The sequence below is a fragment of the Frankliniella occidentalis genome, unplaced genomic scaffold, assembly GCF_000697945.3.
Source record: "Frankliniella occidentalis isolate FOCC.00 unplaced genomic scaffold, Focc_3.1 Scaffold9, whole genome shotgun sequence".
Taxonomy (NCBI): Eukaryota; Metazoa; Arthropoda; class Insecta; order Thysanoptera; family Thripidae; genus Frankliniella; species Frankliniella occidentalis.
In genome coordinates this window covers 888,322-913,958 of record NW_026267139.1, presented here as the reverse complement: position 1 = coordinate 913,958, position 25,637 = coordinate 888,322, and the positions used below count along the sequence as shown (strand labels likewise).

The following is a 25,637-nucleotide window of genomic DNA, read 5'->3' as shown; positions in this document are numbered from 1 at the left end:
TTTTTTTGAGTGAAGTGGGGTTATGGCATTGGGAGGGCGCGCAGAGTGGAGTGTCGCAGCGTGCGGAGCTGTCGCGCGCAGAGCAGGTTGAGGTATACCATACCGTTGCGGTGCACGGCTTGTTTGACTCTGCGGTATACGGGAGGGAGAGAGAGAGAGAGAGGGTGAAGTGTTGGGAGGGAGGGAGGTTTACCACGGTCGGGAAGTGCAGCAGCAGTGCGACTCGTGTGGGCACGCACCGAGCCCGGGGGATTCACGCGAAACACGCGCGAAACACGCGCGAAACACACACACACACACACACACACACACACACACACACACACACACACGACGATGTGAAAGGTATGAGGGCCGGCGGCGCCGCCGCTCGTGTCTACGACGCGGGAAAGAAATAACACAGAGTAGAGGATGAACGTGAGGGATCCCACGCTACTGTAGCAGACGACGCTCTGTAGTAGTGGGCGCGGGCATAGCCAAGCCAGCCGGCGCCGCCGCAGCGAGGTGCTAACCAACCAGCCGAGCCCGCACCACACCGCGCACTGTCGCGCCACGCCGTGCCGTACTCGCCGCTTGCTTCCGCGGACACAAAGCTGCTGCTGGCCATCTACGGCGCACGAGACGCGCGACTTTTTAATGAAATTCCTTCGCGGTGCGAATCGACTCGCGCGGCCGCCACCGCCGACGCCTTCCCGCCGATCCGGCCGAGCAGTCTGTGTCGTCTCAGCATCGGATCATATTAAACCCGCGGCGGGTCGGGCAGACCGACGCAGAGCGAGCGAGCGAGCCCGCCACTGTTGGAAAAAAATTGTTTCGTCTCAGAAATAAAATACACGCTACATTATTTGCCTTTTCCATTAGTTCCTTTTTAAGCAGATGGTATACGCAGTTATCGTCAGCTTGTACTCTCCGTAAAGTTCAAAGTGTTTTTTTAAACACTCTTCATTTCATATATTGGTTTGTCACTCCCATTTAGCACTATGGGGGATGACAAAATTAATCCACCAAGACCCGAGTGTATAATAATAAAAATAAAATAAAGAAATAAGAACGCAGCGTGTTTTGTACTCCACAAAGTATACAAAGCGACAGCAGAGCCCATGCCACATGGTTTTCCTAGAACTACAGCGCTCTATGAAATTATACGCCTTTTGCACCGGCGTGAAACACTTTCTTCTCCCTTTTGGTTTCCAGAGGCAAAGCTATGCCCGCGGCTTTTGGTCGCGTCAGCTGATGGACCTCCCCGGAACTCGACCTAAAGCTACCCCTGAGGCAGCGCTCCCGCCCCACCCCGGCAACCCCACCCCACCGCTCCGGTAGAGTGCCCGTGAGAGCGGCAAAACCCCCAGCGGTGTTACTCTCACTTCGACAACAATGTAAAAAACAAAGGATTCCAGTCGCACCTTTGCAGAGTGTGCTAAAGACATTTTTGAGTTTAATGCCTTTGAAAAGGCCTAAAGGTGCTAAAAAAATTAATGTCTTTCGCAAGGTTATTAATGCCAAAATTAATACCCCTAAAGGCACTCATTCTTCAACACTTTTTAAAGGCGCGACTTGGACACACTTTCCGCGGGTGGATTCAAATGTTGGCGCCGCGAGTCACGTGTCCGACTGCTGTTCGGGGGGGATTACCATACCTCGCTCACTTGCGCCTCACTGCTCGAGAAGAAAGAGCCGGAAAGAGCAGACCACTGGAAAAGAAACAAACGGAAGTAAAAGCCTATGGCGCCTCTCTGGAGGAACGGGGGCACTCCTCTCACTCTCGCCGTGTGACGATGAAGCGAAGTGACAAACCTTTTCACTGAAATCGAATTCGATAGAGGTCGTTTCAGTCAGGGTGGGGGGAAAAGGGCTATGCCCCCCCCCCCCCCCCCAACCTACCCTTTCCTTCTCCCCTGTCAGCCCTAGATAGCCCAGGCCAACACGGTACACGGTGCCGTTCCTCTTGGCCCTCCTGGAGTCCAGGACCCTCCTTGACCGAGGCGTACAACACAGGCTGCTGTGAGTGTATGCTCGTCACAATTTTTATTTTTAATTCTCTTCATGTGTACAATAATCGACCAAATACACGTATGTGGGTGGAAACTGTTCATCACGGTATTGTACAGTATTAAGACGAGAGAATTAGCGTGCGGCACGCAAACATTTAAAAACGGCACAAAAGCTTTCCACTCCCATAAAAAAAAATACAAGTCGTACGTTTCCCATGTGGAAATCCCAAGTCTACTCATAATGTGACGAGTAACTTTACAACAAGTTGAAGTCGTGTAACCTTTGAAGAATTTGCATTTGTATAATTTATAGCGAGGTGTTTCATAAACGTTTACGACACTCGTCGTTGAAAAAAATGACCCCGTGCAAACCTTATTCCAGCAAATGTTTTCGCACAGTGCAGAATTGTTTCGCAACTTGCTAAAGCCCGTTCTTTTCTCCGGAAGCGCAGGTGCGCGGTGGTGCAGCTGTGTGTGTGGCCATAGCCATTACAGCTTCGGACTCGACCAAACGCAAGCCTGCACACAACAACGTGAGGTCAAGCTTGAGGTGCCCACCACACCTCTGTTACACTGTTCGGAAAAACAGGCAATAACTCAAACTTTCACCAGAGCGCAAAGCGACGGCGATGACACCGCGGCGAGATTCACAGGCGAACGCGGGTGAATCCTCTCTGTTTGTTGAAATGAATCGTCAAACAGGCATCACTACGCTGCTGTAAAACGTCATTCGCAGCGTCAACGCCACATGACGTGGTGCACTTCACGGTGCTCATGGTGTCCGAGGGGAGGGGGGGGGGGCTCCGGCGGTGCGGGCGGCGGCGGCGAGCACAACGCCACCGTGACCAAATCAAATAATACCATTTCGCGTCGCTCCCAATGAGATGTCATTCATTTGCTTTCACGAAAAAAAAACGACACGTCGTCCTGGTCTGATGTAAAATCGAGCAGCCCCTGGTAATGTGTTCAAATCCCATTGGAGCAGGTCCTTGGTTTCACACCCGAATGCTTGAAAACCGGGAGGTTTGTTTGTTTTCACCCTGTCCAATACGGGATTTCGACGACTTCAAGTGACCCCCCCTCACCCCCCCCCCCAACTTTTCTCCCCTGAATCCGAGCTAGGGCAAGGCGGGGCGGGTTATTGCGGCGGGGTGGGGTGGGGTGGCGCCAAGGCCGTTTTGGTCGCGGGCACAGACCGCTTGGCGCGCCCGGGGAGGCCATCGAGTCCATAACGGCCGCACGGCCGCACGTTGCAGAGCGCTCAGCGCCGCTCAGCGCCGCTCAGCTGACCAAGTCGATGGGACGACCGGACCGGACTAGGGGCGGTTGATTGGCCCGTATTGTGTGCAGTCTGCGCTGCGAGCCACTGTCGCTCGGGGCGGGGCGGGGTGAGGTGAGGTGAGGTGGGGTGAGGTGAGGTGGGGTGTGGCGGGGCGGGGTGGGGCGCTATCCGCGCATGGTGCACTTGCCACCGGGGCCCGGGTCGCCGAGTGCTGCTGAGCGTTGCTGAGCACAACCCGACACCGCCCCGCGGCGCCGGTCACGAGGCCCCGGGCTGGCTGCATGCTGACTGCAGGCTGACTGCAGGCTGACCGAATGCTGACGGTAGCGAAGCCGCCGCCGCCGCCGGGCCCCGATTGCATCGCGCCAGGCGCATAGTGCTTCAGCTTGACCTGCTGCTGCTGCTGGCTGAGTGACGGGCAGCCCACAGGTGAACCCCGTCAATGGAGCCGATTGAATTGAACCGTTACACGTCTACTCCTGACATTGACCGGTCCCCTAAACCGTCGGCCAAAGGGAAAATTTGGCAATCCGTCCTTTTCATTTATTATTTTTGAAACATTGATATTGCACTGCCTGAGGCAAGGCAAATGAATCTACACAGACTGTGATTGAGCAACAACAAAACCATATTCTTTCTGCTACACTGGCAATAAAATAAAAGCATGGTCGACACCAAGACAAATGCTTGAGTAAGATGCCACACTACAGCCTGCAACTTTCTATTTTGCAACCTCCACACGCGAACATTTGAAAAATATTAGAACTCACCAGAACCAGACTTATTGTATTGCGACCGTGATCAATAATCACTCACGGAAGCAGAAATAGTATAATTCTGTACTATGAACAAATATGAATGACTCACCTCAACCTTCTTCTTCTTGGACTTCATGTTGTTGTTTGTTGTTGTTTTTATTTGTTATCTTATCAGTTCACATTGGAGGCAATTTCTTCCTGGCAGTTTCTGAAAGGAAGAGCACAAATTTATGAACGAGAAACCTTGTAAAAATCATAATACTTGACAAAATTTTAAATAACGTTTTCCAGAATAAGAGAAGTTGGGAGATAACTTTCCAAGAAATAAAAGACAACTTTGGCCACATATCATAATGACAACATATTTTGTCAAATATGTAATGACATCCACTAAAAGAAAATTTAAGAAATGATGGAATGAGAGAGTCATGAGAAAACAGAAAAGGTATTTTTGAAGCTGGGTGTACAAACTACTAAAAAGAAAAATTTTAATTCAACTTACTTACAAGTCAATGTTATGCTCTGAGGCAACTTAACCTCGAAAGCACATGCGATTCTTCTAAGGCATTGTAGGTTGGTGAGTTTGACTCATTCTTTTTAAGAACGAAAGCAGCGACATGAAAACACGTTCACACGACACCCAACTCGTCCATATCACCGAGGCATGCTTCGACAACACATGAAATTCCTGAACAACAACCCGCTCGGAGACGTCTGTCCAGTACCAAAGCTGGCAGTGGAATGCAAGCAGACGATCCGGGCTAGATCCGGAACAGACAGCTTCCGCCACTGGAAACACACAGCTCGACGTGAGTATTGAATGTATTTGTTCGCGCAGGGCGAGAACATGGTCGATTATAAAGAGAATTTACATGTCGATTCTTCAATATTTTTTCAAATTTCAGCTATACCAGCTCTGAGCCAGAAAAAGTGCTTCATTACAGTTCACTTTTCACGCCGAAAAGTGGCAGCAGTGAATGGGCGGCCCTGGAAGGCGGAGTCAAAATCGCGATCAATACAAATGGTTAACATGCAGAGGGGTTTGCACGGATTGAAAGTTAGTTTTAAGGCGCATGGGTCGCAATACGTCCCGCGACTGTCGGGTTTTAATTTTCGACTTTGCGGGAAAACGCCGCGCGACGTTCGTGGGGGAAATGGCCGGGGCAACTACTGGGCAATCTGGACAGTCGACGAGCGCATGCGCGCGATTGGGACCAATCGGAGGACTCCCGGAGGGAAGTGCGAAGCGAGGGCGGGAGAGGCGTGTGGGGCTGGAGGGATGGGCCTGGAGAATTGCAGTGATTGGAAAGGATTTGCAGCACCGAGCCGAGGGCGGAGTCATGCGCTGCCGCCCCCTCTCGGCGTGCGTGTGAGCGCATTCGAAGGGTCTCAATCAAACATATATACCATGCTACGATATTTGGCGGCACAATTTGCACTTGAGTTTGTCGTGGTTAAAAATTAATGATCCCTAATAGAGCATTCTTTTTGTTTATTTAAAAGAATCTGAAGTACATGAAGAGACAAGTGCTGAAAAAAACAAACATGGAAAATCTTATCTTGAAATCTTCATTTAAAAGAGACGAGCAAAGTGACAGCATATGCCCTCAGAAATTGGCTTTGGAACAAGACAAATGCAAAAATTCATAGCCAGCAAACAATTCAAATTGAGAACTTCGGATAAAACAGCAACATAAATAGTAAACGGATAGGGTACATGGTGAATGTTCAACACATTGACTAAAGTATAACCACACAGTGGTCAAAACCAGCCTCTTTAATCTACAGAATTTGCCAATCAGTTAAAACGGCAATTGACAAAAAGGTCATACAAAAGAGATAAATAAAATTTCCCAGCATTTTCTTGGAAGCTCTGTTCAAGCAATACTTTATGAGCTTCTGAGTTGTACATAAATAAACCTCATTTAATAAAATACTTAAAAAATATATACCTTGCATTAAAATTTGAAAGAGAAAATAACTAATATACAGTAGTAGAATTAATTAATCACAGCTGAGACTTGGTCAGGTCAAACATTCTTAAAAGTATGGGAGAAAAGCCCTGACACTTTTATAACACTATATCCCTATTTAACAAAGACTAACTAAGACAAAGGTCTTCAGACAAGGACTAGAATATACCTGGGTTAAGATGATAACCATAATTCACTTACCCCTATCAGGTCATGAAATAGGCACGCAATACATTATTTCTGGCACATCATACTAATACAAAAATCCAGTTACAAATCAAATATACAACAACAAAATGATAAATTATGATGCATCTTTTGACACTGTTAATACCGATGATTCAGACCGGTGTCTTAACTACTCATTCAAAAGATTATGACGCGAAACTTTCAGAACATCATTGTGGTCCATGCTTTGCAGGAAGTTTGAAGTTTTACATAAACTTTTCAAAAAATGTTTTTAGAAAAATCTATAAAACCTGTCCCTTTATATTTCATTTAAGCCCAACAAAATTTTAGAAATATTTTTGTCTGGAATGATGATATGCTCCACTTATGCACCTAATGAGGCATATTTAATTTTTCTTTTGCTCTAAGAAAACCATCCTTAATTGCTTGCCTGAAAACATATTTTTAGAGAACAATAAAATTAAAATTACATAACTCTGGTATTGAAAATACAAGGAAGAATGGGTTAAAGTTGGATACCTGAATGCAGTCTGATGAAGTAAATATGCACCAACATGTCCAGTATTGATATAGCGCACTTCTGCTCCAGGCCAAACATCTGCAAGGTGGGTTACCCCCTCTCGAGGTACATATCCGTCTTCTGTCGCACATATAGCAATAATGAGAGAAGTATCAACAGGCACTGAAAAGTTTTTGAGATGAGTACACTCATCCATGATGCCCCGCATGAACTGCATGGCTTCTGCATCACGGACTTTTGCTGGTGAAATTCCCAACAATGAAAACGGAAGCTTCCGTCCGACAACTGTGGAAAGAAGAGGAACTATAAGGAGAATGGCGGAGTGAGAAAGTGAACAAGTGAGCAAGAGGAGAAGGGGAGAAAAGTAGAGTGAAAGAAATTGGGAAAGGGTGGATATAGAGAGGAGTTTCAGGGCAAAAACAAAGCAGAAAAAATAAAGGAAAGTCCAACAGCCAACCCGGCCTTTTCCTGGTTTACCTTGGTTTAAGTCACTTGACAAATATGATGAAACAGTAGACTTCCTGTGCACAGCAAAATCTGTAAGCCAAAGTGTCTGTCTTTGATTGTTTGGTTGCTGAACAAATGGAGAAGAAACAGAAAAAGTATCTCCTTCCTCAACTATAGTTTTTGAAATTTGAAAGGGTAAAAACTCATAGGAAGATGAAAATTGGTAAAATTATATGATGATAAATGTAATGAAGGGAAAAGGTTCAATTTTGATGTTGGATTTTCCTTACACTCAATAAACAACCTGTATAATAACCTCTAACTTTGAGATAAGTGATTAGATACTTAGGCCTTGCAATGAAAAATACAGTAAATGCATGCATTTAAGGTAGTTTGCTTCAGGAATGTTATGCAGGGAACTTCAAAAGAAACAAAGAAACCAAGGGCCAAGGGGAATATCTATCATGCTTATAAAATATGAATCAACATTACCTTTCCTCAACTGATAATCCTGCACTTCTCTTTTCACATCAGCTGGCTGGTCTGATGATGACTTAACTTTGTACGTCAGCATTTGTAATTTTGAGTCCGCTAAGCTGTCAAGAATATCTTTACCTAGTCGTTCTTTCTCCTTCTCGGCATCAGTTTTCTCCCTTTCAGTATCAGTTTCAATGGTGTTTGACATAGCTGCAAATGACTTTGCTAGCAGGTCTACCGAATCATGTTTCTTTTCATCCCCTTCTGCCATTAATGGACAGCTTCCAGGGTCTTTAGAAGAGAGTACTTCAGATGCAGGGATTCCGTTAGAAGATTTTAAATTGGAATCAGACTTTTCTTTTTCATGTTGTTGGTCTGGCTGCAAGTTCTGAAGATTGTCTATTTTGTCAGAGTATTTTTTTATGAAATGCTGTCCAGCTTTAAACGCATCCTAAAATTAAATTAGACAAACAAAAAAGTCAAATTTCACACAAGGGCAGCTCCTTTTCCTTCAATTGCAATGTTTACTCGCACTTAAACTCAAAAGGATGGCAAATTTTGGCAATTGAAATACTCACATCTTCTATTATAGTGACCATTTTGCGAATTTCTTCTCTATAAATGTCATCAGAAAAGTATTGATAGTTGAGAACATCCCAAGGTATTGCTCCACTCATCACACCCTAGAAGAGTATGTCATATAAGTATTCAAGAATTATTTTTGTAATCAAAGAGGAAAATACCAAATTTACCTCAGTAAAGACACCAGACGCTGTAGACCAAGATAAGCAAGGTACAAGGACAATAGGTTTTGGCCAATTGGTGGCAGCAAGCGATGCCATCTGTGTAGCATTAGATGGATCATGAATTACATACAAACCAGATATACGACCTTTTTTTTTTTTTTTTTTTTTTTTTTTTTTTTTTTTTTTTGCAATTAATTAAGAAGGTGGTTTTCAGAATATACTTACATGTCCACCCATGGACAACCCTGTCACACCAAGAGGCCCCAAACCCTGTTGCTCACACCAGTTGAATAGTACCAAAGACTCAAGCATCAGGCACCCACCCATTACAAATATGTCTGATACATTATGAAGATTTGACCGACTGAAGAAAGAAAAAGACATTTTAGCATCTAATGACAATAATTTTTAGCTTAGATTGTAAAATTAGACACTCACACTTGATCTTCAGGTTTCCTAGATCCATAAAATGGATTTTCTAAAATTATGCCTCCTATACCAGCTTCCCTCAGCAGAGGCTTGCACATGAAATTTCTTCGTTTCCAAAAATACTGTGAACACACGTGGGAAGAAATATGGTCAAACATTAAAAGAATGGAAGTGTAAAGAACACCCTATTCTATTATTAAAGGTAGCGCAAATATATAGATTCTCAATAGAACATGATCAGTAGCCTTACATGATCGCCAGTTCCGGCTAAGTGAAGGCAAACAGGTTTGTAGTTTTCTTCTTTCCACTTTGTCGGCAATATAACTTGAAAATGAGCTTTCTTTACTTCTTCTGGCATGATGTTGGGAAGATGTATATCAAAAGGAGATCTGAAGTGCCCTTCCAGGACTCGATAGTCTGACCACACTTCATCCTAAAATAAGAAATGGCATACACTAATTATTAAAAGCTCAACAACAATTATTTGATGAAATAACAACAAGGAAAACATTGTAAATACCTTTTCAATAGTTATCGGGTAATCTTTAGGAATTAATTTGTAAATATAATCCCTGTTTGATATAATTCGTCTGAACTTAAAAAGCCTGTGAACAGAGAGTGAAGACAAGACACAGAGTAAGTATTGTTTATCAGATGTTCCCAGCTATACACCCTTTCCTAAGCTGAAGGGCATTTCCATTGTTTACTGTTGTTATTATCAGTTAAGTTACTCCATATCAAAAGAAACTTGCAGAAACATAATATAAAGAAAAATGATAGTTTTTAGTAACAAGCAGAGTTTAAAAGGAAATGAGAGCAAAATTATAATTCAACAAAAATGCTTTTTATCATACAACCTAACCTTTTTAAACTGTCTGGTTTACCCCAACCTTTCACGAAATATTTGGATAAAAGAATGCTTCGGTAAATCTGATCCAAACTGCTGTAAGACATTCTTTAGAAACGTAGGAAGAGTGACGACCCAAAATAAAGGCACAAGACGTTTAACAAAATTTTGAGGATTGAAAGTTTGGTAGCAGAACACTCATTCTTGACTTGTTGACTGACTTTAACTGACTTTTCAACAGGCAGGCGGCCGTGCTCGGATCTGATTGGCGCTTCTAATCCCCATCATGCACTTCGCGGAGCGCGCGTTTTTTCGAACTTTTCAAATATGTTTGAATCGAGATAGTGAAACATATTCAACTACCGTGTTATTGGAAAATTTGAGTCGTTCCCCTTGACGAAACGGCCGAACCAGGGGCTCTAGCCAGAGATTCGAAAAGAAAGAGGGGGGACAAGGAGGGGGAGAGGGGGAATCAGTTCAAAGATTTCAATTAAGTCTTTATTGAAAGATGATATGAATTAGAGAACAATTTTCAATGGATTGGGTCTAAATGAGACTCAGACTAGGTAAAGTATAAGCGTAGATGAACAACATAGAAACACAAAATCATCCAAGTTACAGATATACTTTCAAATGCTATGTATACTTTAAATAATAATCACATCATGCATTCATTCATTCATTCATTCATTGGCTTACACTTATTGGTACACATTTCAGAGCTATGATAAGTTATTCATTGAGTATGTTTTCGGAACATGAAGTACAAAATTGGTTAACACTGAGATAGGCTAAAAATAAATAAAATCAAAGCTAACACAATTTGATTAAAACAACTAAATGAAAATCCATTTTACAGGCCTTCTTGGCCAGTATTGCTTTGAGATCAAATAAAAATTACAGTTGTATGGTAAAACATGCAAATCTACAAGCTAACTGTACAGTTCTTTCATCTAGCCCCTGTCTGATTTAGCAGGACTATTTTCAGCACTTTTCTGTTCAGTATCAGAATTCTTATTTTCCTTCAGAGATAAACTCTTTCTTATTTCCATACCAATACACCGACCCATCGGAGGGGGGACGGCATTTCCAATTTGTCTGTGTCGATCTAATATATTACCAAAAAACCTGTATGTATCAGGGAAGCCTTGAGACCTGGCGCATTCCCGAACACTTACAACTCGAGTTTGTTCTGGGTGAAGGACTCGTCCCTGAAAAAGAAATTGTGTCATTCAATTGGTAAATAGCATGATTTCTAAAACATCTTTTGCATAGATAGATAATTCTCTAACAATTCATACCTGTTTACCCATGGGTTCTGGGTTAGTTACAGTTGTAGAGAAAAACCCATCCCACTCTAAACGACCATACAAGCCTGCCCAATTGTTATGACGATTGCCAGTGTGGGGAAGGCACCATGGAATCAATGTATTGAACTGCCTGAAGATAGGATCACACGCTTTGCCTTCAGCACATGAACAAACACCTCTTAGTGCTCCTGAAGAGGATTTGCCACTCTTTTTATCATGGTGAGAATACAATCTGTAACAAGTAAGCACAATGTCCTGATAGATTAGAAAAGGGAAGATCATGAGAGTAAGAACTATGTTTGAAAGAATATAAACTAACAGTTTCACAGTCATCTTGCCATCAGTCAGGCGAACTGCTATGTTGGGGAGATCTCTCCAATCAGACCCAGGGGCTGTTGGAATGTTAGCCATTCTGGCTTCTACCAGAGGAGCCATTTTTTTACAAACATGGTCTCGTAAGATAGGCATGTATTGGTTTCCACGGATCTGAAAAATGACACAAGAAATAGTGTATTACCTAGGAGTGAGACAACTGGACTTACAAGTTTAAAAAAGACTTTTTAATTAAATGCCAATACCTGCCGTTGAAAATGGGTCAGTGCTTCGCCACCATATGCCATTTCATCCTTACAATGACCATTGCAAATTTCAGGAAGGTCAGACATTGCATCCCGTACTGTGACAGTACGGAAAGGGGCACCATCAGATGTATCTCTCAGTGGACAGAACTAAAAGTTCAAAAAAATTATTATAATATTTTAAAATTATTTGTTTAAAAATTACGTGATTAAGCTGCCCATAGTCTGATTGGTACACTTTCTACCTTTTTATCATCAACAACAATAGTTAGTTGTGAAGCACGTTTGTTAAAAACATGAAGAGCAGTAGGATAATCAGGGAGAACTTCACCTGGGGCTGCAGCAATGATAATCGCTCTGCAAATGAAATTATAACAATTCAAAGAAGTGAAGGTACTGTACATCAAACTGCTGTACATAGAGCTTAGTAGGTATACCAACCATACCTTCTACGAGTTTGAGGAACACCATAATTTCCAGCTTGTAAGACCCCAAATGCGACCTGATAGCCCATTTTTATCAGACATCTGAGGGTAAGTTTCAAGACTATGCTTTTCTTGAAGGCTACAAAGTTTCTAACATTTTCAAGGATGAAAAATCGAGGTCTATAGTAATCACAGTAGGAAAGATACGAGACTACTAGAGAATTCTGCAAAAAAAACAAAAAAACAACAACATATGATGAGTGAGATAACAGTGGCACAAGATAGATGACTATCAAAACATGTTTTCAAATTACCTTGAAAAGAGAGTACTGTCTTGAATTAAAACGGTTCATACCACTGAAACCCTGGCATGGAGGCCCACCACATAATAGGTCAACATCACCCCTTTGGGGTAGTGATTGTCCTTTATCAGTTATCTTGTCTCCCTAAAAATAATGACCATATCCAAATATTCTCCAAATTTATTAGACTAAAATTTAACATAACTTACTAAGGACAAGAGGCTAATATACCTTCATAACAAGTTTCAATAACTCGTTGCAATCGTCTGAGAAGACCGTAGTTTCTGGATTATTGAGTCGGAATGCATTTGCTGCGCTGTCATCTTTTTCTACAGCCCACATTGTTTTGGCAATACCAGCCTGGTGCAAGCCTTCTGACAAACCTTGGATATAATAATAAAATTGAAAATAATTACAGGTGGGTAATTTTTATAAAAATTTAAGATGCAAAACGCATAGAGAAATTTGACAGACATCATCCAAAACTTACCACCACAACCAGCAAACACATCCAGGCAACGTAACTGTTGGGAGACCTTTGGCCATTCTGAAGGCTTTAACTCAGAACTTGTGGAACTGCTGGACTTGCCTTTTCCTTTTCCCTTTCCTTTACCCTGCAACACGGATAAGGTTTAATAGATAGACATTCTAACACACAACCTAATGAAGCTCAAGAAAGTTGGACTTACTTTTCCCTTCATCCCAGCAGATAATCCCCTCATAGAGGGTTCGACAAATGTCTGATTCTTGGAATCATAAGCTTCTCTAAAGAAAAACCTGTGTGGTCCTTGCGCAGACCATTCTGCTTCAGGCCCATCAAGATTGTCACTACAAACAATATAGCATTTGCCAACAACTTCAATTAAGTTGACACACAATTCTGAAACATAGTTGTTGAAGATAGAAAATGCAAATTAAGTTACAGTACATCTTTTATTGTTTTAGAATTAGCTATCTCACAGTGATAATAAAACAAACCTTCTTCACTCCAATACAGCATGTTGAGATCCAGTTGCTGTCCATATGACTGACCTCTGTGGGTATTTTCAGGCCTATACATTTTATTTAGTTGCAAAATTATTTCCCCAGAGGGCTTCTTGGTTATGCTAGAGATGTAACCGATACAGTATGGGTCACAGGTCTCTTCGTTTGACCCCTTCACATGGTCAGAGGATTTTCGGTAATATTCAGGATACATCTCTTCATCAACCATCTGTTGCAAGATATAAAGGAAACAAAGTAATAAAAATACCAATTTTAAAAAAGGATGGTAAGATGTAATTTTTATTTACCCTTTCACGCTTTTCTTTTTTGACTCTCGTCAATGTTGTCCCAAATTTAAAAGTATCTGATTTCAGGTACACACCATGCCCACTTCTATAGTCTTCTCCATTCAGGTAACAAACACCATATTTCATCTGAAATATACATAACACTTGGTAGTATTTAAATTCTGATTAAAACCAACAATGACAAGGACCATCAAGTATAATATTGAAATTTGAATACCTCATCTTCATCTGTTAGCTTGTTGTCAAAAGGCTCCCCAACTGAAGGAGACTTCATAGTCTCAGCCAACCTTTGTCTTTCACAGCATTCACAGAAAGCAACATGCTCTTCTGTTTCTGGGCATACTATACTAGCTGGAACATCTTCAAACCTTCCTCTAATGGGGTCATAAGTTTTCTGGTAAAAAAAGGTTGTGCCATCATCAGGAAAGTCATCAATAGGTAAGGGCTCTCCACCAAGGTTTGACCAATTGGTAGGAGTGCGGCAAAATTGTACTGTGGCGACTTGTGCTATTAATCCAAAGGAAATGTCTTCACATGCTGTCACAACAAAGATTTCCCTAGGATCAGAAGTTTCACCCAGCACTGTATCACAACCTCGTCTGAAATTTGAAGTTCAAAAATAATAATAGCCTAATTCAACAACAATATGCATTGCATTTATGAAAAAAGACAAAATGTTAGATCATACACAAACCACCAGACATGGGCTCTCTTGGAACCCTTCGTATCTTCCCACATTCTGACAACTCTAGCGACAAACAGGGGTGCTTTCGGGTCGTTGGGTTTCACTAAAACACAGTCCATGAGACCAAATTCAATGTTATTGATATCAACTCGGCTGAAATGTGAGAAAATTTCTTTACCATTTAAGTTTTGCCTTCTTTAAATTTTGAAGTTTAAAACAATTTTAAGGGTGAAATAATTTACCTATAGTACTTGCACTGATCATTTGAAAATACAGGTTCTCCTACCCATCGGACCTCTGGCATTTGATCTGGACATAAATCCACCTTCGGTGTTTTCAAAATCATATCTGTGATATTGGCGTTGGTTACTACCTCTTCATCTTCTTCAGCCTCAGAATCATCAGCCTCTTGCACTGCTAAATTAGGACATCTGAAAGGGTGTTGCAGGTATTTGACTTTTTGTGCTTTCATAGACAAAATATAAAGAAAAAGATAGATTTAAAATGACAAATCCTGAAATACCTTCTTTGGTTGCAAGCTTGCTTGCTGCGACCAGACCCCCCAAATTTCACCATGTCTTTGCATGAGGTACATTCTCCACAGTCAGCCATCTGACAGATCTCACAAACCCCACAACGTCTACGACGTGGGCCCTAAGAACAATTCAAGTTATTTATGCAGTTTGAAGTTCAAAAGAAAAGTTTTCAAGAAAACATATATACAAACCTGCTTCTTTTCTTCAGCAGAATCTATTTGGTCAGGGAAGAAGGTATCGAAAACATTGCGAACCAAATCTGTTGTAGTTGCTTTTGTCCACTCTGCCTTTTTATTCACATGGCTTCTACGTTCTGTTTTGCGCATTGCCCGTCTGAAGAGCATGTATGAACATCAGTTTTACATCAGAAAACAGATAAGTTTGTATAGCAGCTATCTATTATTTTACTTATATAACTGATCAGCATACCTTTTACCAAGGGTTACTCCCGACAATTTCATTAAATTTCTCATGCATGGAGTTATAATAAGCATATCACAATTGGTAGACGCACTATCAAAGCTTTGAACTTGATCACAAATAAACTGGGAGTGACGAAGTAAGCTATCCTCTGTGAGTGGCCCCAATCCTTTAGGTGGTACAGTAGTCTAAAAAAGAGAAAGCATTTTATAAAATTGAAATTTTTCATTTTAAATGTAGATTGCAACTACCCAGTAACTAGTTTTGGCTTACATGTAACTTGTTTAACAAGTCTTCATACATTGGTTCTACTTCGTGGAGTAAAAATTCAATGACAAGTTTACTCATAAATATTTTTTCCCACATAGGCTTCATAAAATTAGAATACTCTTCAGAGGGTTCCATAAGAAAATATTCCCCAAATGCTGTTGAAAGTCCAATGAGAACTGATTCACCTCCATCAAAACCAGATACCCACCACTCATTGATAGGGCCAATTTCCATTGCAGGCACCCCATCTACAGTAGAAAATTTAAAATAAGAATTAACAATTCATGAGGGAAGTAAGTTTTTGTTGTGTACATAAATCCATATTTTAAAGAATCACCTTCTGGATCTGGATTTTCTTCATACACAGGTTTCATAAAACCAGAAGCAAATAATAAAACATTATCTTCAATCAGGCCAGAATCAAGTGGACACAGGTGACCCTGCTTGTCATAAATGCTGCAAAAATAAAATAAAACTTTTGTGCAATCACAGTACATTGGAAGGTGGAACTAGTTTTACAACTCTAGTTATACCTAAATGCAGTTAATTTATTCTGAGGGCGCTCATCTGCATCATTGATACAAGCCTCATCACCAGTAAAGAGTGACAGTTTTGGATTTGTAAGCGCAATGAATTCTTCCACTGCGTCTTTTGGGTGACCTGGGTAAAAGCACATGTAGGGGCCATCCAGTGCCTGCCTGCAAATCTCGCACCTTTTGACAGGTCCAATATTTGATGAGGAGCTTTTGAGTTCCCTGAAACGTAGAAAATCAGAATCAGAATACTGATAGCATTAAAACAACACAATTTTTTGAAAAATGTGTTTAGATCAAAATAAAATTTCCTCTTAATTTTAGCCCAGGTGGTTTAGATTGTTTAGATCTGAAGTTTTGTCTCAATAATTAATACATACTCAGGTTTATCTTTGCCATCTTTTTCAAGCTTCAACTTCTTTTCAACTGGCGCCTGAGGCTCTTCTTTTACTGTTTTCAAAGGTGTACCATCTTCACATTTACGCTTGAGTTCATTTACTGCCTCTTCCTCAGAGGGCGGTTCTTCTTTGATAAGTACACTGTTGGTTTTGGATACTGATTCATCTACAGCTGAGGTAGGTAACTTCTCAGAAGAAGGATCAGGGTCTTTAGAGTTTGTGCTCATGGATTTGCTGGAGTTTCCAACTTTTCCAAACATACTCAGAAGGGTTTGTTGAGTGCCTTGGCCTTTCTTTTTCTCTAACTTTAAACTTGGGGTTTTACTGCCTGATGACTTGGGTCCTAGAGAGAGAAAATAGATTAAAAGTATGTACACTCACCACAGAATCCTGGATAATTTAAAATCTCTCAACCTCGAGACATACCATTGCTGACGGCAGGTTCTGCAATAGGGCTTGCAGATGACTTATCCATATTGTTTGCTTGTTCTGAACCACTACTTGTTCCAGCATTAGGATCAATCTTAATAGTCATGATCGAAAGTCAATAAACATCCTGTAATATTCAAGTCTTACATGAGAAAACATACTTCCTTTGTGACTGAGGGGCCCTTTGAAGGCAAGCTCAACTTGGTCGAGCAATGACTGGCAAATCAAACTACCTAGGAAAACCCACTGAAAACCTCTCTTGGCTCAAGAAGGATAACAATAGTGAATAGAGTGAAATACAGTAGTGATAGTTTTAATATTATAACAAGATACATTACAAAGAAAGGTGCCTGAATCTGATTGTCTGATTTATTGATTTCTGGCTGACAGAGAATAATACTTACCAATGCGAAAAATAAATACAGAAGACTAAAATAGCAACGAAGTTGTAGACCGGCTTCAGTGATTCGGGAAATACACCATCAACATTCGATTTTCATCATTCATTCAATGTTGCAGCTGTAGTTCAATGAAAAGCAGAAGATGGCAACACACCCGGCCCGGCCGCGCGAAAAATCTTTGACGCGGGTCAGCGTTTCGAGTTTCGGGGAGGGAGGTGGCTGTCGAATTTCCGTCTGTATCTTCTATCTCGCTCTGCACCGCTTCAATCAACAGGCGCTATCTCTCTCAAATTTTGAAATGAGCAGGCAGAACCTTTCGGAACGCACCATAAAATGTTGCCGTGTGTTGCCGTAGGTCAGAAGGCGGTGCTTCGAGTGCTCTTTGAAATCCACTTTAGCCAACTGTGCCTGTGAAACCCAATGTTGTTTTCTCGACTTTTTACTGATTTAACCATCTCCTCAATCAAAACCAATACATTTTTCCATTTTCGCTTATTACATGTTTGCATGATTTTAGTTTGAACCTTAAAACGTTCTTCAACCATTGAACGTCCGGGTCATTCACCGTGCTCGAATGTTGTCGTTTGTCGTGTAGGGTAGTGCAGTTGCCGTCGCTGTCAGTTTGTTTTGGTGCATTACACTTGGAGTTTATTGCAGAGAAAGCTATGGTTTTCGTCAAAGTTTCGTGTTTTTGATTCCCCCTGCGTTTAAATACAGTGTCCAGCAGAAGACCGGCGCGGCATCACCATGGGACAGTCTGGGAGCAGCTTTGCACAAGGTTAGTGACACCTCTGTTCTGCTAGCGGCTGCCCCTGGCAGCGGCCTCATGTAGGCAGATAATCTGCAGCAAGTCGTCCCAAGATGACTTATCTCACCAATAGCTACTAATAATTGAAAGGCATTGATCTCGACCCTTTCCTGGAGAACTGTATACATCTGCATTGTGACGTCCCGATCACCCTCAATTTTCAGTACAAGTTCCCCTAAGGTTCAGTAGTCAAGAGGACATATGGAAAACTATGCAGATTAATGCCTAGTTTCAAGCGTTTCTGATGATTCACGAAAGACATTGGATTAGAAAAGCTGCTTGTACTCCATCAAGTACATTCGACACGGGTGCATGAATCCATCCATCTTCTATTACTACTCAAGCTTTGTTGACATTAATCAAAACCTCTCTGCGAGTGTTTTCTATGTTTCATTTCGACGATTCTTGGGGACTATTGGACTATTGGTTGCTGTCCGAGTTTGTTCCGTCCTCAATGCCACTGACGAAAGTGGCCTCATCCCATCACACTGAAACAGTTGCGCTGGTCATGCAGCTACGGTTGTGCCTGTGCTGGTTTTACAATTTAACGGGTAGTCCAGCGTAACAGGGGAGCATAGACAGCAAAGGACGATGGTGGCATTTGGTAGTAGCGGAAGTAGCTTTCGCCAATACCGGCTCTTGCTCTTGGCTCTGCCAGCTTGCCACTTGTAGTACGACGGCCGCGCCGGGCCTGCAGCCGCGCACCCTCGTGTGTGTCAAAGTGGCAATCAGAAGCCATTAGAATGGTCAGGATGTTGATTTGGGAGGGGGGGAGGCGTCTGTCCTCGCGGTCCGGGAGCCCTCTTTGGCAGGGCGTTGTCCAGCCCAGCGGCGCGCTGGGTCGGGGGGCAGCTCGCCAAGCTCGCCCTTGATAAGCCCAGGCGCAGCGGCAGAGTGGAACAGCACAGCGCAGGCAATGACTGCTACTATCGCTGTCACCCACTCTCTCTCGCTCTGCCCGCCGTTCTCTCCGGCGGCCGGGGGCCGTCCCGTCTCTCTCTCTCATTGGCTGACCCGGCCCCCGGCGCGCGCCCCTCTCTCGCTCTCTCAACTCATTGCGGCTGACTCAGTCAATCTCTCAATCTGCTCCGTGTGGCCTCAGGATTCTGGTCCGTTGTTGTAAACTTGCCCTCCACCTTCTTTTTTACCCGCGTCATTTTTTTTTCTTCCTTTATCCGCGCATTCTTTATTTATTATTTTTTTTTCATTCCTCTCGCACCTACCGTCTAAAGTAGCGGAGACGGCCTGACTGACGTGGGCGTTGGTTGGAACTCCCTCCCTCCCCACCCACTGGGGCGCCCGACGGGCAGGCAACCCAACCAACGCTTGCCGAGCGGCCGGGTCGAGCCTCCACGAGCGCCGTGCGGATAGGCAACCCAACCTGCCCCGGGGAGCCGACCATCAACACAGAGACGAGAATTTGAATGTAGGCTGTAGAGAACCCCAAGCCGCACCAAGACAAGATAGAAAAGTACAAGAACACCAGGAAAAGGTATCAATATAAACACATCAATCAAATCGAACGAAGAGAGAAAAGAAAGACGACGTTAGGGTATCCTTGTCTGATATGTTTGGGAGAAAGCTTTATTCTTTTAGAGTTTTCCCTCCGACTTCTTTGCGCACGCCATGCATTTAATGTTTTGCAGTATGATTTACTTGGTCACTGCCTAGTTTTATGCACGGTTTAGACTGGCTACGATTGTCATTTAATGGATACGTTCTAGTTGAAAATCAGCCAATCAGAGGCCTCGAAAACCCACTAGAACGTATCCAATAAATGACAATCGTAGCCAGTCTTAACCGTGCAGTATACTGTTGAATGACATTTGCGCATACAGCTCCCACCCCCCTCCCCCTTTCCCCTATGCGATCGCGTTAAAGCGCCGCCGCTCGCCACAGCGCCGGCCGGCGCCGGGCGTCACGATCCCCACGATCCGTCGCCGTCGTTGTTCGTTCCCCTCCTGATCCGATCTAGCGGAGCGGACTAAGCCACTGCCGCGCCGCGCGGTCCGCGGTGCCCTGCTGCACATTGCGTTGTCACGTGGGGCGTGCCGCAGGTGACGGCGGCGGCGGCGGCGGGCCGTGACGGGTCGGAGCGTGACGAAAGGGGGAGGATCGGCGTGGCACGGGGGGCACACGGGCCGTCACACTACTCCTACTGTACTACTCCATGTACCGGGTATGGGTAATAGGGTATTCCGCTGCAAGCCAGCCGGAACCTAGAGAAGAAAAGCATGACTGCCCGATCTGTTTCCTCCTGAATGCTGATTGGTCAACGATGACCTTGTCACGTTGGTCAGCCAATGAGCGCACAGAGGGAAGCAGATCGAGCAGTCCTGCTTTTCTTCTTCAGGTTCCGGTTCGCTTGCAGCGGAGTACCCTATTGTATACAACGGTGACTCCTCGCCCTGGAGTCACTCAAGTATACCATCGGAAATGTATTTTTCAGTAGAATCGGGAACAGTATTTATATATTGTCGCTCGAGTCTAGTTTTCCTCAAAATTAAATAAATATGCGTCGCCCCTAACCTTCAGATGCACTTTGAAGACGACAGAATAACTTACGTTTACGGCTTGTCTGCATTTTATGATGTACTTTTAATTGAAATGAAGTAAAGAAGTACATAACTCTATGGCACATCAGTTTTCTGTTTCTAAATCTATATTTGGTTTTCTTTAATAAACTTCTAATACCAAATTTGTTGTTAATTCTTCCAGGAGCCCTGTGTAACTTATTGCGTCTATGTGGAGTTATGAACACTGAACAAGAACTGCTGCATCATTTTTCAATCAGTTTATTCAATAATAATACTATTTAAAAATATCACCTTTGAATTTCATTTGTATCATAGGTGAGGTGGTTTAAAGTAGAAATTTACCCTGTTGTTGTTGTTGCTGCTGCCAACCCACTTTTTGGGCGGATGGATTAACTTCTGAGACTTTTTGGTGATTGCAATCGTGTGAGTGGTAACTTACGTAGCGTCTCTTCGCTAGCTCCTATCTCGGCTCGCCTGACACTATTGCTGCTGTTGTCGCCCGTCATATCCAGCCACGTTCCATCATCTCCTCCAACACGTCGCTGATGCGTTTGTTCCTCTCGGGCGCACTCTTGGTCTCCACCTTCAGCATTTCTTTCATGTCCGCCCCCTTTTCGAACTGCTCGTCCATGTCGGGGATCTCGTCCGGGTCGGCCAAGAACAGGGGCACGGTCATCACGGCCATGCCCAGGCCAAAGCGCATGCGCTCGCGCAGCTGCGCCTGGACAGCAAGGAAGTGCGTCGTTAGGGTCGCATATTGTGGGGGACTTATTCCTTCACCTGCGACACGTCACTCTCACTCACTTGCATGGTCTCCCGAGAGTACACCTTGTCCGGGTCGCTGCCTAGCCGCCGCAGGTTGGCGGACAGCTGGTCGTGGTATTCCCCGAGGAGCTTGTCGAGGTGTTTGTCGCGGAACTCGCGGACTGTGCAGCAGTAAACCAGGTACGCGATGTCCAAGACGGGCGGCCCGAATCGGGCAAGCTGGAAGTCCAGCAGACACACCTCCTCTACAGAACCCGCCTGAGAGAAGGGAAGTCCTCAATGTGATTAGTCGGAAACGAGATTAGAATTGAGGTTCTGCGTCGCACTGACACAACTTGACGCACCTCGCTGTGCTTGAAGAGCACGTTGTTGGTCCACGTGTCGCCATGGAGTATGGCGTTACCGCCGTCTTTGCTTTCGGCGGTCAGCTCAGCCATCACTCCAATGTACCCTTCCAGTAGACTCTTCATCTTGATGTAGCCCGCGCTTCCCTCCGGGAACCTTTCTTTGATGTAACCTGTAACCCAGACAGTCCAACTGCCAACTTAGTCCTCGCGCCAGGTCGAAGAGACTCTCGGTGAGACTCTGTTAGATGAGACTAGTGCGGCGCGCCGGCCGTGTGCGCCCGCATACCATAGGTACGCTGCACCATCTCTTCGAGGTACGACGCGCAGGGGTTGCTCGCGCAGAACAGCGTCTCCCTGACGTGGCCGCGCAGCTTGGCGAACTCGTCGGGCCGCTGGTCCTGCATGGCGATGGACGCGGCGTGGAGGTGGGCGAGCGCGCGCAGCACCGCGCGGACGTGGTGCTCGTCGAGCCCCGCCTTCCGGTCCTGCAGCGTGAAGCCGAGCGGCCTCATGTCCTCGAGCACGATGGTGTCCTCGCCCTCGACGCCGCCCTGGTGCGCGTGGTGCAACGGCGCCGTGTACGGGAACGACGAGTCGCGGGCGTCCACGTCCGCGCCGCGCACCTCGCCGACGAAGCGGTTCAGGCCCGGCAGGACGGTGTGGTACACGTTGCACTCGTTGTCGAAGAAGACGACCATGCGCGTCTCCCTCCGGCGTCGCTCGCTCCTGGGCATGAGCTTGGCGATGAGCCGCAGCGTGGGCTCGGCGGCCTCGCCCTCCCTCACCTCGACGCGGTACAGCAGGCCCAGGTAGTTGTCGCCCGGCTTGCTGCCGACGGACACCGTGTACCTGCAAGAGTCGTCGTGAGTCGTGTCAGACCTCGATACCAAGTTTAATACCGCGAATCGACGTCGCGATTCCCCCATGAGGTCGACAAAGACAAAATGCCAGGTGCTGCCATCTTTGAGGATGCTGGGTTTGCAACCGGAAACCGGGATCAGCATGTATGCTCGGCATCGTGCCCCGGTGGAAGGGCCTAGTGATATGAACGGCTCCGGTCGGATCATGAACCTTGGGCCAAAAGAGGCCTCGTGGTTAGTCAAGTCAAGTCAGGTGGCTGCGCGCTGCTGCGCCTGAGCGCTACCAGTCAGCCTGTCGGGTAGGCAGGCCCGCCGGGCGCGTACGCGCAACAGCTCTGCCTATCCGACCCCTTGCGGCCCCGGCCCGCGCGCGCTCCGGCTAGCTGAGCTGGGCGCGCCCCGTTTGGATATCCGTAGGACCTGTGAGACCGGCCAGCGGAAAAAAAATGTTAGGGGTCATTATCTTATATACAATACTCCTAATGGACGCCATTTGAAGAGAAGAGTAGCTGCTTTCTAATGATACTGAACACCTTACCCCAAAATACAATGTGCCAACCAAAGTGCGGGAATATTGACTTTAACCTCACTAAACTACAGTTTAAGAGCATCACGTTGTTCAAAAAGTCGTATTCCGAAGGCTCAAATCGAAAAAAAGGAAGAAGTACCCCCCCCCCCCCAAAAAAAAAAACAAAAAAAAAACACCCATTTTACGTTTCGATGCTGGCTCAGTGGGGCTCTAGAGGCAACGGTTGAAGAAACGTGGCCACTTAAAGGTCACACTTCGACCTATTTTCTATGAAATACGGAAGTTGTCATCGATTCTCTAGTGGTTCAAGGGGTCTAGCACCCCGCTGAGACGGTATCTGCCTGGTTGAAAGATGAGCGCACAACGTTTACTTGGGGTATTTTCAAATCCGCCTGCTGCTCTATAAGGAGCTATGATGTGATGATGTGATATTTCAAAAAAACGTTATTTTAAAATTTAATATTTTTGTATTCTTATCGAGTTTTTGACAAGAATTCAATATTGCTCAAGAATTCAACAATATCGCTCCTCGGTAAGGTGAAAACTATCCCGGCTTGATAAAGGTTATGCCATTGCCGATATTCCCGAATCACGTTCCAGTTTTGATAAGCAGATTTTCAGGCTTATTTTGATGCCTTATTGAATCTAAAGATACAAGCCTTAGCGCGCCTGTATTTTGGATTTGCTTTTGGGAGCTGGGCTGGACCGTCTCGTTACCGGCCGCGGCAGGCCAGTTTTTTTTCTTCCCCCGCTTAAATCGGCGTCATTTCGGCACTCGACGTCGACGACGACACACTGCAGTGGGATATGTGGTATACCTCGGTTCCTTGATGCCCTTCTTCTCGGTGACCTCCTGAAGGATGCGCTGCAGGTGCTCCGTCGGGATTGTGTCCGTCGGTTCCATGGTGGACGTCATGTTGGCTGGCCAGGCGCGCGGCGCGGTGCTGGTGGTGGTGGTGATTGTGGTGGTGGTGGTGGTGATTGTGGTGGTGCTGGTGCTGGTGGTGGTGGTGGTGGTGGTGGTGGTGGTGGTGGTGGTGGTGATGCTGCTGCTGGTCAGAGAGCGCGTGCCTGGCGAACCGGCGGACGGGAGGGCAGGCGCACTCGCGCTCGGCAGATCGCCGTCGTCGCGGGTTTGCAGCGGTCGGAGTTGAGGTTCGCGGCTGAACTCAGCGAGATGAGAGCGGCGGCGGGAGTCCTAGAGGCCAGGCAGTGAGGTGATAAAGAGATATAGGCGGCCACGAGCGGGCGTGGTGGTGGGGGAAAACGGGTTCCTCTTTGCCCCACGCTGCTGACCTGTCATTGGGTGATCAAGGGAAATGGTTCCCCCAATAGGCGGCCACCTAACTCTCCGCGAAAAACCGTGTACAGGGATTGCGCAATCCCTGTCAGGCGCGGTGGAACAGGAGGGGGGGGGGGGGGCATGTGGGCCATTGCCCCCAAATCGTTCCGCCGCGCCTGATCCCTGTACAGGGATTGTGCAATCCCTACAGATTCGAAGGGATTCGAAAGATTCTTTAAAAAATCTATGGATTCGAGGATCTGAAGATTGGAAAAGAGTTGTAGGGATTGGAAGAGATTGGCGAGGACTGGCGTAAGATTGGAGCGAATTGGCGAAGGTTGGGGTTAAGATTAGGATTGGCGAGGATTTGAGGAAGATTTTAATGGATTGGAACCCAATTTTGGCAGGATTGAACTTATTGGATTTGGTATGGGCCGGCATGATTTCTTGGGTTTGGGAAGATTGTTGAGGATTTGAGAGAATCATAGTGAAATTTGGGGAGGTCGCAGGAAGGATTCTAGGAAAATTTAGGACATTTTGATGGATTTTAGTAATTTTGGGGATTTTAGGGATTTGAAAGATTTGGGGGATTTGAAAGATTGGAAGGGATTGGAAAAGATTCGGAGGGATTGGAGACGGATTGCAAAGGGATTGCTCTAGCAAGCGTACAGGCATTTTCGAAGTTATGCACCCCTCGAGTGCAGCCGCCCATTCGGACATCGCCGGCGGAACCCCGTCAACACTCTGTCAACTCAAATGTGTACATGGTACACATTAAAGAAAGTGTACATATGGCATGTATGCTTTAATTAATGTGTACATGGATATGTACACATTTATTAAAGTGTACATGAATGTGTACCATGTACACATTTGAGTTGACAGAGCATTTGCTTATTTGCTAGTACATAGTTTTGCGCGCGCACGAGGGAATGGAGATGGGCTTGTTGCGGTAGGCGGTAGGTCCATCGTGGCTGGACCCGGACGAGATTATTCCCTACAAATTAGGGCTCTGAAGGCTCTGAAAACCCGGAACGGCGGGTAGGGGAAGGTGGGGTACTATGGGACGGATTTTTTGATCACGCAGCGTGGAAGAGAGGAATGCTGTTAAGAAGGAGAAGATATGGGGAACATATAAAGTAAACCTTGCTTTTTCAAACCCCATTTGAAAAATGTCAACTTTCCGTGCCGAAATATTTTAATTTGTTTTTTGAAAAAAATGTTGCATTTGTCCCATTGTTCCTGGCTGTTGGGTACAATGGGACACCCGT

General features: G+C 44.9%; 4 protein-coding genes and 1 long non-coding RNA gene across 6 annotated transcripts in view; 1 reads left to right on the top strand and 4 right to left on the bottom strand.

The window, feature by feature from the left end:
- LOC127752328 (uncharacterized) overlaps positions 1 to 4,234 on the bottom strand; it is a 22,621-nt gene extending 18,387 nt beyond the window's left edge. The window contains exons 1-2 of the long non-coding RNA XR_008012320.1: positions 4,141 to 4,234; positions 1,638 to 1,691 (exon numbers count right to left, since the gene is read on the bottom strand). This is a non-coding gene — a long non-coding RNA (uncharacterized LOC127752328). The remainder of the gene's footprint in view (positions 1 to 1,637; positions 1,692 to 4,140) is intronic.
- Positions 4,235 to 5,506: 1,272 nt separating this feature from the next.
- Positions 5,507 to 9,899, bottom strand: LOC113204034 (protein ABHD18). Of its 2 annotated transcripts, XM_026419031.2 has the most exons (11): positions 9,675 to 9,899; positions 9,333 to 9,417; positions 9,063 to 9,245; positions 8,822 to 8,934; positions 8,609 to 8,747; positions 8,390 to 8,479; positions 8,216 to 8,320; positions 7,653 to 8,088; positions 7,191 to 7,250; positions 6,713 to 6,998; positions 5,507 to 6,623 (listed from the first exon to the last, which is right to left on the bottom strand). In XM_026419031.2, exons 1-11 carry the CDS (start codon positions 9,764 to 9,766, stop codon positions 6,566 to 6,568), a joined length of 1,647 nt encoding a protein of 548 aa, XP_026274816.1. In that variant the 5' UTR covers positions 9,767 to 9,899; the 3' UTR covers positions 5,507 to 6,565. The 2 variants fall into 2 exon arrangements, with proteins under 2 accessions (XP_026274816.1, XP_026274817.1); XM_026419032.2 differs by lacking the exon at positions 7,191 to 7,250 and having other exon boundaries at positions 9,675 to 9,898.
- Positions 9,900 to 10,143: 244 nt separating this feature from the next.
- LOC113204033 (DNA (cytosine-5)-methyltransferase PliMCI) lies at positions 10,144 to 17,600 on the bottom strand. The gene is made up of 24 exons (XM_026419030.2): positions 17,242 to 17,600; positions 16,835 to 16,964; positions 16,391 to 16,751; positions 16,011 to 16,232; positions 15,815 to 15,933; positions 15,481 to 15,725; positions 15,217 to 15,395; positions 14,979 to 15,120; positions 14,775 to 14,905; positions 14,494 to 14,682; positions 14,255 to 14,404; positions 13,784 to 14,165; positions 13,567 to 13,692; positions 13,253 to 13,487; positions 12,964 to 13,154; positions 12,765 to 12,888; positions 12,506 to 12,657; positions 12,287 to 12,418; positions 11,994 to 12,196; positions 11,793 to 11,904; positions 11,548 to 11,697; positions 11,289 to 11,455; positions 10,961 to 11,201; positions 10,144 to 10,870 (listed from the first exon to the last, which is right to left on the bottom strand). Exons 2-24 carry the CDS (start codon positions 16,941 to 16,943, stop codon positions 10,613 to 10,615), a joined length of 4,320 nt encoding a protein of 1,439 aa, XP_026274815.1. The 5' UTR covers positions 16,944 to 16,964; positions 17,242 to 17,600; the 3' UTR covers positions 10,144 to 10,612.
- A 237-nt stretch (positions 17,601 to 17,837) lies between these two features.
- LOC113204068 (protein neuralized) overlaps positions 17,838 to 25,637 on the top strand; it is a 43,185-nt gene continuing 35,385 nt past the window's right edge. The window contains exon 1 of the mRNA XM_052277315.1: positions 17,838 to 18,016. Within this exon, the coding sequence (XP_052133275.1) occupies positions 17,986 to 18,016 (31 nt within the window). The 5' untranslated portion in view covers positions 17,838 to 17,985. The remainder of the gene's footprint in view (positions 18,017 to 25,637) is intronic.
- LOC127752327 (uncharacterized) lies at positions 20,826 to 24,276 on the bottom strand. Its single transcript, XM_052277316.1, has 5 exons — positions 23,903 to 24,276; positions 21,982 to 22,544; positions 21,693 to 21,865; positions 21,388 to 21,606; positions 20,826 to 21,304 (listed from the first exon to the last, which is right to left on the bottom strand). The coding sequence occupies exons 1-5, from the start codon at positions 23,998 to 24,000 to the stop codon at positions 21,086 to 21,088; spliced, it is 1,272 nt and encodes a 423-aa protein (XP_052133276.1). The 5' UTR covers positions 24,001 to 24,276; the 3' UTR covers positions 20,826 to 21,085.